Source organism: Panulirus ornatus, chromosome 31, assembly GCF_036320965.1.
Source record: "Panulirus ornatus isolate Po-2019 chromosome 31, ASM3632096v1, whole genome shotgun sequence".
NCBI classification, from domain to species: domain Eukaryota; kingdom Metazoa; phylum Arthropoda; class Malacostraca; order Decapoda; family Palinuridae; genus Panulirus; species Panulirus ornatus.
This window is the reverse complement of record NC_092254.1, coordinates 4,309,957-4,322,806: the sequence shown is the minus strand read 5'-3', so window position 1 is coordinate 4,322,806 and position 12,850 is coordinate 4,309,957. Positions and strand designations below refer to the sequence as shown.

The window sequence follows — 12,850 nt, the reverse complement described above, 5'->3', positions numbered from 1 at the left end:
CAGTGGATTGAATCAAGGCATGTGAAGCGTCCGGGGTAAACCATGGAAAGCTGTGTAGGTATGTATATTTGTGTGTGTGGACGTGTGTATGTACATGTGTATGGGGGGGGTTGGGCCATTTCTTTCGTCTGTTTTCCTTCCGCTACCTCGCAAACGCGGGAGACAGCGACAAAGTATGAAAAAAAAAAAAAAAAAATATATATATATATTATCCCTGGGGATAGGGGAGAAAGAATACTTCCCACGTATTCCCTGCGTGTCGTAGAAGGCGACTAAAAGGGGCGGGAGTGGGGGACTGGAAATCCTCTCTCTCTCTCTCTCTCTCTCTCTCTCTCTCTCTCTCTCTCTCTCTCTCTCCCCCCCCCCCCCTTTTTTTTTTTTTTCTTTTTTTTTTTTTTTTCCAAAAAGAAGGGACAGAGAAGGGGGCCAGGTGAGGATATTCCCTCAAAGGCCCAGTCCTCTGTTCTTAACGCTACCTCGCTAATGCGGGAAATGGCGAATAGTTTGAAAGAAAGAAAAGATATATGTGTATATATATATATATATATATATATATATATATATATTTTTTATTTTTTCATTTTGCTTTGTCGCTGTCTCCCGCGTTTGCGAGGTAGCACAAGGAAACAGACGAAAGAAATGGCCCAACCCACCCCCATACACAATGTATATACATACACGTCCACACACGCAAATATACATACCTATACATCTCAATGTACACATATATATACACACACAGACACATACATATATACCCATGCACACAATTCACACTGTCTGCCTTTATTCATTCCCATCGCCACCTCGCCACACATGGAATACCATCCCCCTTCCCCCTCATGTGTGCGAGGGAGCGCTAGGAAAAGACAACAAAGGCCCCATTCGTTCACACTCAGTCTCTAGCTGTCATGCAATAATGCCCGAAACCACAGCTCCCTTTCCACATCCAGGCCCCACACAACTTTCCATGGTTTACCCCAGACGCTTCACATGCCCTGATTCAATCCACTGACAGCACGTCAACCCCGGTATACCACATCGATCCAATTCACTCTATTCCTTGCCCGCCTTTCACCCTCCTGCATGTTCAGGCCCCGATCGCTCAAAATCTTTTTCCCTCCATCTTTCCACCTCCAATTTGGTCTCCCACTTCTCCTCGTTCCCTCCACCTCCGACACATATATCCTCTTGGTCAGTCTTTCCTCACTCATTCCCTCCATGTGCCCAAACCATTTCAAAACACCCTCTTCTGCTCTCTCAAAAACGCTCTTTTTATTTCCACACATCTCTCTTACCCTTACATTACTTACTCGATCAAACCACCTCACACCACACATTGTCCTCAAACATCTCATTCCAGCACATCCACCCTCCTGCGCACAACTCTATCCATAGCCCACGCCTCGCAACAATACAACATTGTTGGAACCACTATTCCTTCAAACATACCCATTTTTGCTTTCCGAGGTAATGTTCACGACTTCTACACATTCTTCAAGGCTCCCAGGATTTTCGCCCCCTCCCCCACCCTATGATTCACTTCCGCTTCCATGGTTCCATCCGCTGCCAGATCCACTCCCAGATATCTAAAACACTTTACTTCCTCTGGTTTTTCTCCATTCAAACTTACCTCCCAATTGACTTGACCCTCAACCTTACTGTGGACACGAAGGGAAATATATATATATATATATATATATATATATATATATATATATATATATATATATATATATATATATATATATATATTTCCCCATATATATTCACTACTTCCCATGTCAGCAAGGTAGTGCCAAGAACAGAGGACTGAGCCTTGGAGGGAATATCCTCACTTGGCCACTTTCTTTTTTTATTCCTAGTAAAAAACAGGAGGGGGTATTTCCAGACCCCCACTCCCTCCCCTTTTAGTCGCCTTCCACGACACGCAGGAAAAAAATCACAATTGAGCACATGATCAAGTATATTTCTGTGATTGCATTGGGAAATGAAACACAATAAGTTCCCAAGTGCACTTTTGTGTAATAATCACATCATCAGGGGAGATACAAGAAATATAATAGTCAGTTGATATACAACGAAGAGACATAGCTAGGACGCCATTATGTAAAGAAGTGACTATCCGAATGTAGGTTAGGTGTGTTCGAGTCTGGCAACAAGCGTATCATAAAATTTTTATGTGGACACGAAGGGAAACTAATTACAAATTATATTAACAAGAAAGCTATCCAGTTTGTATAGACCTTCACTTATATTAATGTTACAATTCTTTGTGTATTTAATAATAGAAGATTTAATGATATTTCTTTTGGTACAGGAGTTTGAGTTAGTAAATGAGATGGTTTAGGTTGTAAAGTATTGTTTTGTCTTTTTTATATGGTTTTGATGAAATGTGATATGGCTTGGTTAAGGGACAGAAAAGTGTCTCAGATGAAGGTTTTGAGCTTGGATTCTATGTAGTGTGTGAGTGGGCTAGTCTACATTCTTGGAGTTTACATATGCTTTTTCAGTAGCATCATAGGTTGGATGGGTAAGGTAAAAATTGTTAGAATCGGTAAGTTCTCAAAGGAGAGAGGTGGTCCTTATGTGTATTGTTACGAACCTGCGTTTTTGTTGTGTCTGTGATGTAGAGAATTGTATGTTTTAGGTAAGCCATGTGGTGATTTGGGGGGTCTCAAGAGATTCCCCGGCCACACCCACGCCACCTGGGATTTCACACCCCCACACCAGATGACCAGTTAGCTGTGCATGTCACATTGGCCTGCTGATTACTCGTCAGGTAACATGGTCAAGTAGCCCAGGGTCAGCCCCAAGGTCATGCCTGGGAAAGGTCACCCACCCATCCTGGTTGCATTGTCAGAGATGCAGGGCTGGGCTTTTAGATAGTATGAGGGCCAAACCTTAGGCCTGCAGCCAATCATCAGATGGGATAAAGACGTGGCAATCAGTCTTTCAACCAATCAAGAGTAATTGTGCTCATTCCTACTTATCATAGCCAAAGGCAGCAGGTTGATGCAGGATGGGCCGCTCCCAACTGGTTGCCCCTCCAAATAAAAGGCCTTGATGTCTGCTTGGCCGTGATTCCTTCAGCCATCACTTGCCCAGCAAGTAATGTAGCTACCGCTGCCCTAGGTTGTGAGATGTTAGACTATGTCGTGTTGGGTCTGAGTGTAACAATCCATATCCTGCCTGGTGATCCAGCATCTTAATTAGCCTCCCATGTAGAACAGTGTCAGATGCATCAGATCTACTCCACTCTTTCCATAATCTGGCAAAGAAAAATATTTCTTGGACTTGGTCAGGCTCCCAGAAGCAGACTTTTAGATACATCAAGGACATTGTACTCAGTTCCCCTGTATTGACCCTTTATGATCTGAGGAACTTTTTGTAAAGATGCCAATGACTATGGATTGGGATCCTTTTTCATGCAAAATGGAAGATTAATTGCATTTGCTTGTAAGTCACTGTCTTTGAAGAAAATTAAGCTTAGATTGAAAAAGAAATACTAGCTATTGTGTATGAATTAGAGAATATCATCATTACACCTATGATATATCAGTTAGGAGTTTTCGCAAGCCTCAAACCTCTGTCAAGCCATTGCAATTAAACCTATGTCAAGAGTTCCTTTGTGACTACAAGCCATGCTTCATCATACATAAAACTACCACTACAAATTAGAATATAGGCCTGGCAAAGATTTCCCAATCGCCAATGCTCTGTCCCAACCTCTGGTTGCAGAAGAGCCAAATGAGGAACTGCAGTCTGTGAACAGCTATTTTCATTATATCAAGAGTATAACTGAGATGGACCCAGCTCTCTGGCAACTGAAAGAAACCATTGTAAATGGGTGACTCATGGAGAAGGCCCACCTCCCGACCTACTGAACCCCATATTTTCTCTATAGGGACAAGATGACTGTTCGAGATGGCATAATTCTTGGAGGAGAACAAGTTGTCATACCCCTCTCCATGCGCCATGAGATGGAATACATGCAGGACACTTAGATGTTAATTCATGTCTTTGCAGGACTCACGACCGGAAATGTCAGCTGAGATTTGTAAATTTGTTGATTTGTTTGGGATTTGTGCACCATACCTACCATGACAATTTGCAGTACCTCTATATCAACATGACGTGATTGGGATGATCATAGGGAAAGGTAGGGACTGATATCTTTGTCATAAGGGATGACTTTACTTATGACAGTGAAATATTGCTGCCAATACATTGAAGTGAACTACGTACAAGTAACAACCTTGGAGTGGTTGAAAGCAGTATTATAGATACATTTGAAAAGAGACTTGATAAATATTTTGCTTCAAGTAGCCATGACTAACATTGTTTGCTCCTCCTTAATCACATAAACACTTTGCAGGTTTTTTCCTTGAATTATCCGTATGCCTTCATACTTTTACCACTCTAACTCTAATTTGTGAGTTTCTGATATCTTCTACTGTGACAAGCAGCCTTTTAGGTGCCCAGTTATCTGTTGCTGTTTGAATTCTTGTGTATTAACCTCAGAAGCTGTAATCACAGAACTTTAAACACCACTTTGCTCAGCATGGAATACCCAGTGTTGAAGTCAGTAACAGTGGTGCCCAGTGCTCCTCACACCAGTCAAGTCCTCTGCGAAAGCTTGGAACTATTCTCATGAGACCTCTTGCCCAGCCGCCCCAAAACAAATGGTGCAGCTGACCCTGGTCAAGAATGGGAAATCTTGAAATTCCAAATTTCAGACTCCTGAACATCTGCAACACACCTCAAAAAGACTTGAACACAATCCCAATGCAGTTACTCTTAAGAAGGCACACAAAGACCTTCATACCCACTACAAAGGAACAACTTAATCTGGACAAATATGCTGAGGAGATAAAACAGATGGAAAATTAATGTTCTGCTTTTGCAGAATGACACTCGAACTGCAGAAACCTGAAGCCACTAAGGGTACCACCAATCAGCGCTATGAAAAAAATGGGGAAGGGCTACTGTCAGCTGGAGGCTCAAGAACTGAACTTACAAGAACACTACAGATGATGGCAATATGTTCAGAAGGAACTGTTGATTGTGGAGAACCCCAACATTACCAAGAAATACCTGTCACACCCTCTGGAATGAACACCAGTGCCTCAGACTTAGGATCGTAATTCTGAGATGTGTTCAGTAAGCAACAGTGAGAACCCAGAAACAGATGTGTTAACTTTAAGCCATGAAAAAATATACTACCAAGTCAGGCTGGATGGTAGTGGCACCTAACATATGTAAGCTTATTGTATCTGTGAATGATTACCAGGAAGCTTAGGCTCAATATGTTTTTGTTTGAAGATTTTTATTCTTTTATCATTATTATTGTTTTTGTTAGAGGGGTTAGATGTTATGTTGTTTGAACTCTGCGTCAGGTGCACCTCTGGAATCTCGTGTTAAGTGTGCTTATATTCTACCACTAAAGCCATGCTGGAAAAATAAAGACTGATCCATTTCTTTGTCTAGTACCCAAGTCCTTCATCTTATGCCCACAGATAGCACTGGTCTCCTCTGTTCAGTACGAAACAGGTACTGGTGGACTTGCATTTTCAGTCACAAAAGGAGGAATAAAGACTAGTCCTCTACTCCACTTTGTTTTATATCTACATCCCAAGTCTTATGCCCATGTTGGAACTGGTCTCATTTGTTCAGTACAAAACAGTTGCTAGTGGACTTGCATTTTCTGCCCCAAAACCAGTTTATTTTTGTCAGTTTGTCATCATGCCTGCAGCTTGAACATGGTTGGATGGATAATGTCTTGACAGGTATTTCATTTACTCTCTAGGGCTATGGTTGGCTGTTAATGATGTTTTCTGAGAGTGCTGATACTTTATTACTTAGGTCCCTTCAGTACAGATCAGCTGCTTCAAAATATTTCTGTTAGAATAGTGCAATTATACTTTCAACACACTACTGATCCTAGATGCTTATGTCCCAAAGTTATTTGGGTAGGAGCGAAATGTTAAGAAATGAGTAGAATAACCGTAATACTAAAAATTGTAATGATATGTTAGTCCATATGTATAAGAAAGCATGGATGTATGGGCTTGGTTGAAGAATTAATATCAAAAGTTTCAGTGAGTGATGAAGAGTGAAACCACGAGTATTTAGAATAACAGGATAGAATGAAAGAATTAGAGTTTAAATCTGCATTTCTTGTACATTCAGGTGACATAAGGAGCATGTATTATAGTGTAATATCAGAATTATAGCAGATAGGTATAATTACAGAGGTATAAGTTTGTTGAGTATTCCTGGTAAATTATATGGGAGGGTATTGATTGAGAGGGTGAAGGCATGTACAGAGCATCAGATTGGGGAAGAGCAGTGTGGTTTCAGAAGTGGTAGAGGATGTGTGGATCAGGTGTTTGCTTTGAAAAATGTATGTGAGAAATACTTAGAAAAGCAAATGGATTTGTATGTAGCATTTATGGATCTGGAGAAGGCATATGATAGAGTTGATAGAGATGCTCTGTGGAAGGTATTAAGAATATATGGTGTGGGAGGCAAGTTGTTAGAAGCAGTGAAAAGTTTTTATCGAGGATGTAAGGCATGTGTATGTGTAGGAAGAGAGGAAAGTGATTGGTTCTCAGTGAATGTAGGTTTGCAGCAGGGGTGTGTGATGTCTCCATGGTTGTTTAATTTGTTTATGGATGGGGTTGTTAGGGAGGTGAATGCAAGAGTTTTGGAAAGAGGGGCTAGTATGAAGTCTGTTGGGGATGAGAGAGCTTGGGAAGTGAGTCAGTTGTTGTTCGCTGATGATACAGCGCTGGTGGCTGATTCATGTGAGAAACTGCAGAAGCTGGTGACTGAGTTTGGTAAAGTGTGTGAAAGAAGAAAGTTAAGAGTAAATGTGAATAAGAGCAAGGTTATTAGGTACAGTAGGGTTGAGGGTCAAGTCAATTGGGAGGTAAGTTTGAATGGAGAAAAACTGGAGGAAGTAAAGTGTTTTAGATATCTGGGAGTGGATCTGGCAGCGGATGGAACCATGGAAGCGGAAGTGGATCATAGGGTGGGGGAGGGGGCGAAAATCCTGGGAGCCTTGAAGAATGTGTGGAAGTCGAGAGCATTATCTCGGAAAGCAAAAATGGGTATGTTTGAAGGAATAGTAGTTCCAACAATGTTGTATGGTTGCGAGGCGTGGGCTATGGATAGAGTTGTGCGCAGGAGGATGGATGTGCTGGAAATGAGATGTTTGAGGACAACGTGTGGTGTGAGGTGGTTTGATCGAGTAAGTAACGTAAGGGTAAGAGAGATGTGTGGAAATAAAAAGAGTGTGGTTGAGAGAGCTGAAGAGGGTGTTTTGAAATGGTTTGGGCACATGGAGAGAATGAGTGAGGAAAGATTGACCAAGAGGATATATGTGTCGGAGGTGGAGGGAACGAGGAGAAGTGGGAGACCAAATTGGAGGTGGAAAGATGGAATGAAAAAGATTTTGTGTGATCGGGGCCTGAACATGCAGGAGGGTGAAAGGAGGGCAAGGAATAGAGTGAATTGGATCGATGTGGTATACCAGGGTTGACGTACTGTCAGTGGATTGAATCAGGGCATGTGAAGCATCTGGGGTAAACCATGGAAAGCTGTGTAGGTATGTATATTTGCGTGTGTGGACGTATGTATATACATGTGTATGGGGGTGGGTTGGGCCATTTCTTTCGTCTGTTTCCTTGCGCTACCTTGCAAACGCGGGAGACAGCGACAAAGCAAAAAAAAAAAAGAAAAAGGTAGGAGCTTGTGAATCATGCTTGTAAGAACCATAGTTAATGTAAAGACATGTTTAATGTCAATGATGTTGAGAAATTCAGAATGTTTGACCCTGTTTTTAAGATAGAATGAACAGATGGGTTGATAAGACAATAGCAAATTTATGTAAAAAAAAATCGTCTTACAATAAAGCACTCTTTGTTCACCAGGAAGAAAATGAGTCATGGTGGTCCACTACGCTGAAGTGGGCTCCACGTTCTGCAACGCTTCCAAGACGAATGCGAAGACCCCATTCTGCCACTCAACCAGTCTCACAGATATCAGACTCATCTCCAGCACAAGTGCACATGTCATATCCTCACATTCAGGGCCCATCTTGTACTATTTTTTCTAATGCCCAGTCAGAGACTCCAGCACAGGTACACATGTCATACCCTCACATTCAGGGCCAACCTTTTCATTTTTCCAGTGCCCAGTCAGAAGCATCCAGCTCTCACTACCTTAACATTGAAACTAAAGAAAGCTCAGTGTCTTCACCTGTAAATTGTAACATGAAACCTCTCGCAAGCTTAAAGAATAAAAGATATCAATCACCTGTTCACCAAAGTAATGAAAATTGTAAGCAACAATCCCCAGTTCAGCAAAATATTGAAAACCAAAAACATCACTTACCATTTGACCAAAATAATGAAAATTGTAGGCACCATTCTCAAATCCACTTCCATAATAAGCCTCATAAAGATAGATCATCAATTCATCAGAGTGTTGATCAAAAGAAAAGCCACAGCAGGCAAGGACTTCACAACTCAGTAACAACTAGGAATCAATTGCATGAGCACCCACCTCAATACACAGTGCCAAAGTCTAATACAAATACTACTAAGGCCCCTACACAGACAGTAAAAAGACAGTCATTGTCACAGTGCAGTAAACCAGAGAAGGGATTCAGAGAGAAGTTAGGAGAGGCCTGTCTTATCAAATCAGGAGATTTGCACATAAAGAAATCTGATCAAATTGTTGCCAGAAAATTAAGAAAGGAACAGGTAAAGAAGGTAGATGACTGCACACAAAAACCAAGAGAGATGGCACTGAAGGAGCAGGTGAAGAAGGTAGATGACTGCACACAAAAACCAAGAGAGATGACAGTGAACCAACGACACACACAAAGATTACATCATGGTGTGAAAGGAAAGAATCAGAAGGAGCAAGAAAGTAGTCGTAAGACTCAAGTTGTAGACAGTCACCAGAGGTTTGATCAAAGCTGTCAGAACCTTAGAGATATAGTAGTAAATTATGGTAATGAAAAAGTGCAAAAGAATCATGCGAAGTCAAATAACAATAATCCGTTTGAGAACAAAGAAGAGAAGGATCAGAAAATGCTTGACGCAGAAGAAAGTGAAAAAGAACACCTGTTTCATAGTTCACAAAGAGAGGAAGATTTTGAAAACAATGAATCTTTTAACGAACATTGTCAAATGGAGATGCCGAAGAGAGAAGGAAAGAGTGGAAGAAACAGTAAAAATTATGACCGTTCATCTCTTCAACTGGAATTGGGAGTCACACACATGAATAATTCACGAAAAGTGGTGTCATCACCACAGCGTCTAGAAGGGCTGAAGAATAACATGTTGCATGATGGCAGTGCATTGACAGACATCAGTAAGGGCTCAAGCCATAACCTTACATCACGTAACTTGTGTTATCAAGAGGTGGACAAGTGTCACAAAGAGTTGTGCAGCCGGACTCTTGACCAAGTGCAACAACAGTCAGTCAGTCAGGTGAAGCAGCGTTGTGGAACCTCCACTTCTAGACGGCATTGTTCACCATCATCCAAAAAGAAAATGTCTCCAAGTACAGATAATTGCTGTGATAACAGTGTTATTGTCACAGATAACAAGAACCTTAAATCAAAGGATGAAAACTGCAGTATCAGGGAGAGAGAGAAAGTTAACAGCACCCCTGACATAGAGGGAATCTCACTAAGCACTTATCCAAGCCTTTCAGAACTGAATATTAATTTTAGCTCACTAGCAGCTCAAAAGATTCTTTGTGGTGCAAGTATCAACAGCATTGACACATTGATGGAAGTTAATCTGGCTGCAGAGAAGTGCAAGAAACACTCCGAGTCAGTCACTAGTACTGACTTTGGCTTTGTCTAAGGTACACATGAGATGCAAAACACACTCAGTCACTAGTACTGACTTTAGTTTTGTCTAAATTACACATGAGATACAAGAAACACTCAGTCAGTCACTAGCACTAACTTTTGCTTTGTCTAAGGTACCCTAACACGTGAGGTGCAAGAAACACAAAGGCAGTCACTAGTACTAACTTTTGTTTTGACTAATAGGTACACATTTTTATTTTTATCCATACAAAGTCATGGCTCACCTGCTTGTTACAGATTTCAGAGAAATGTTCATATTTTCAACAGTACACTTAACTGCTGCAATTTATAGGCAATATAGTTAAGCATTTAAAGGAAGACTTGACACCCAGATTTGTACATTTATGTTATTGTGCTGAGGTATTTATTCACCTCATGCAGTTCATTAGCATGAAGGGTAAGTAGACTTTATGTAATTCCTATATGCAGTCAGGATACACTTGTAAATAATGTCACCAGTTAATCAGTGATAACAATAAAATGTTTCTTGTAGGTCTGGAGATTTCAGTGAAGACATGATGAAGACCATACAAGAATGAAGCCCATACAAGATCACAGAATATGTGGTATATCCAGTAAGACCCAGTATTATTTGGATATTGTTTCTGGAAAAAGGTATAAATTGCTACAACCAAATAAGTGCATTCACTTTTTTAGTTTATTGTATAGATATATTAGCACATACCTCCAAGGTGTTGTAGTTAGCGTTGCTGACAGTGATGCATCCATGGGCTGTCTAGAGCCAACCCACAAAGTTCATCTGTCACCCCAGCAATCTCTCCTGGTCAATAAACTGGGGGTGTCTGGTCTATCCTAGGGCACTGCCTTCTTACTTCCAGCCCCATAAGTCCTTTCTGTCTTACTCCAGGCTCCTGCAGGTGGCCACATCCTCCGTGCAGAACCACAGGTCATAAAGTGTCGTGATTTTGTATGTGCAGAAAGTGCAGGGATATTGAAGCATGTGTTTGGTGTCTTTTTGGTAGTTGCATTATGGGCAAGAAGGGTCTTATGTCGAAGCAGTGCTTGTAGTGATGGGTGATGTCCAGATTGTAAGTGGTGAAGAGAGCGTGACTCATTCTTGTGTGAGATAATGGTTTCTGATGGGTGTAAGCCTAGTGGATTGGAGTTTAGAACCAAATTGGACAGTTGGTTGTTTAGTGCTTGTTCAGCTGTTTTGGTTTTTATATGTTTTGCCATTGTTAACTTGTTAGGGGTGTGTGATCTGTGAGGAAGAGTTTACTGAAGTGTGAGGCAGGCTTTTCATTTCTTCTTCAGGGTTGGGGGTTGATTATAGAATGGTTATGATGGGAGGAATCTAGACATGTATGAAATTGAGTGCTGTGCATCTTTTGGTAGGACTATATTGGGAGGATCTTTGCTTCATTGTAAAGCTGTTCATTGTTTGTAGTTGCTAGGCAGCCAGTGATTGCTCTGAGTGCACATTCACCTTTACCCCTTTGCCTTTGTACAGTGGCACTATGCATGCATTCCACCAATCCTCAAGCACTTTACAATGATCCATACACACATTAAATATCCTTACAACCAATCAACAACACAGTCACCTCCTTTCTTAATAGATTCTACTGCAATACCATCCAAACAGGCCACCTTGCCTGATTTCATCTTTCACAAAGCTTTCACTACCCCTTCTCTCTTAGAAACCAAACCATTCTCCCTGACCCACTCGCTTCACACACCACCCCAACCAAAACACCCTACATCTGCCACTCTATCATCAGACTTATTCAACAAACCTTCAGAATATTCCATCGCCTTTTCACTTCATCACTTCTTGTTATTACTACCCCCCTTGCCCCCTTCACTGATGTTCCCATTTGTTCTTGTCTCACGCTCGTTGTTTGCTTCCTTCCAAAACATCTTTTTATTCTCCCTAAAGTTTATGGTACTCTTCTCACCCCAGCTCTCATTTGCCCTCTTTTTCAACCCTTTTTCAACCTTCCTCTTGACCTCCTGCCACTTTCTTTTATACATCTGCCAGTCATTTGCACTCCTTCCTTGTATCTTTTCTCTTTCACTGACAACTTTACGTCTTCATCCCACCACTCACCACCCTTTCTAATCTGCCCATCTCCCACCTTTCTCATGCCACATGCATCTTTTGCACAAGCCATCACTGCTTCCGTAAATACATCCCATTCCTCACCCACTCCCCCCATGTCATTTGCTCTCACCTTTTGCCATTCTACACTCAGTCTCTCTCAGTACTTCCTCACACAAGTCTCCTTTCCAAGCTCACTTATTCTTACCACTTTCTTCTTCCCAACACTCTCTCTCCTTTTTGTGCAAACTTCTACATATCTTCACCTTTGCCTCCACAAGATTGTGATCAGATCCTCCCAGCTGCCCCTTCAGCACATTATCATCCAAAAGTCTCTCTTTTACATGCCTATCAATTAACAAGTAATCTGATAATGCCCTTTGACCATCTCTCCTGCTCACATACATACACTAATGTATATCTCTCTTTTTAAGCCAGGTATTCCCTATCACCAATCTTTCTTGAGCTCACAAAGCCACAAGCTCTTCACCATTTCCATTCACAACACTGAACATTCCATGTACACCAATTATACCCTCAACTGCCACATTACTCACCTTCACATTTAAATCACCCATCACTAATATCTGGTCTCGTGCATCAAAGCCACTGACACACTCGCTCATCTGTTCCCAAAACACTTGCCTCTCCTGATCTTTCTTCGCATGACCAAGTGCATAAGCACCAGTAATCACCCATCTATCTCTATCCATTTTCAGTTTTACCCATATCAATCTATAATTTACTTTCTTACATTCTGTCACACACTCCCACAACTGCTACTCCTTCCTTTGCTATTGTCCTGTCACCAACCCCTGACTTTATTCCCAAGACTTTTCCAAACCATTCTTCCCCTTTCCCTTTGAGCTTCATTTCACTCAGAGCCAGAACAT

At 41.4% G+C, this 12,850-nt stretch overlaps 1 protein-coding gene across 4 annotated transcripts in view; it reads left to right on the top strand.

Annotated features, from left to right (window-relative positions):
• Positions 1-10,387, top strand: part of ko (Stork-head domain-containing protein knockout) — a 55,528-nt gene extending 45,141 nt beyond the window's left edge. For all 4 annotated transcript variants that reach the window (XM_071680454.1, XM_071680451.1, XM_071680453.1 and 1 more), the window contains exon 7: positions 7,938-10,387. In XM_071680454.1, the coding sequence (XP_071536555.1) occupies positions 7,938-9,887 (1,950 nt within the window). In that variant the 3' untranslated portion in view covers positions 9,888-10,387. The remainder of the gene's footprint in view (positions 1-7,937) is intronic.
• The last annotated feature ends 2,463 nt before the right edge of the window (positions 10,388-12,850 follow it).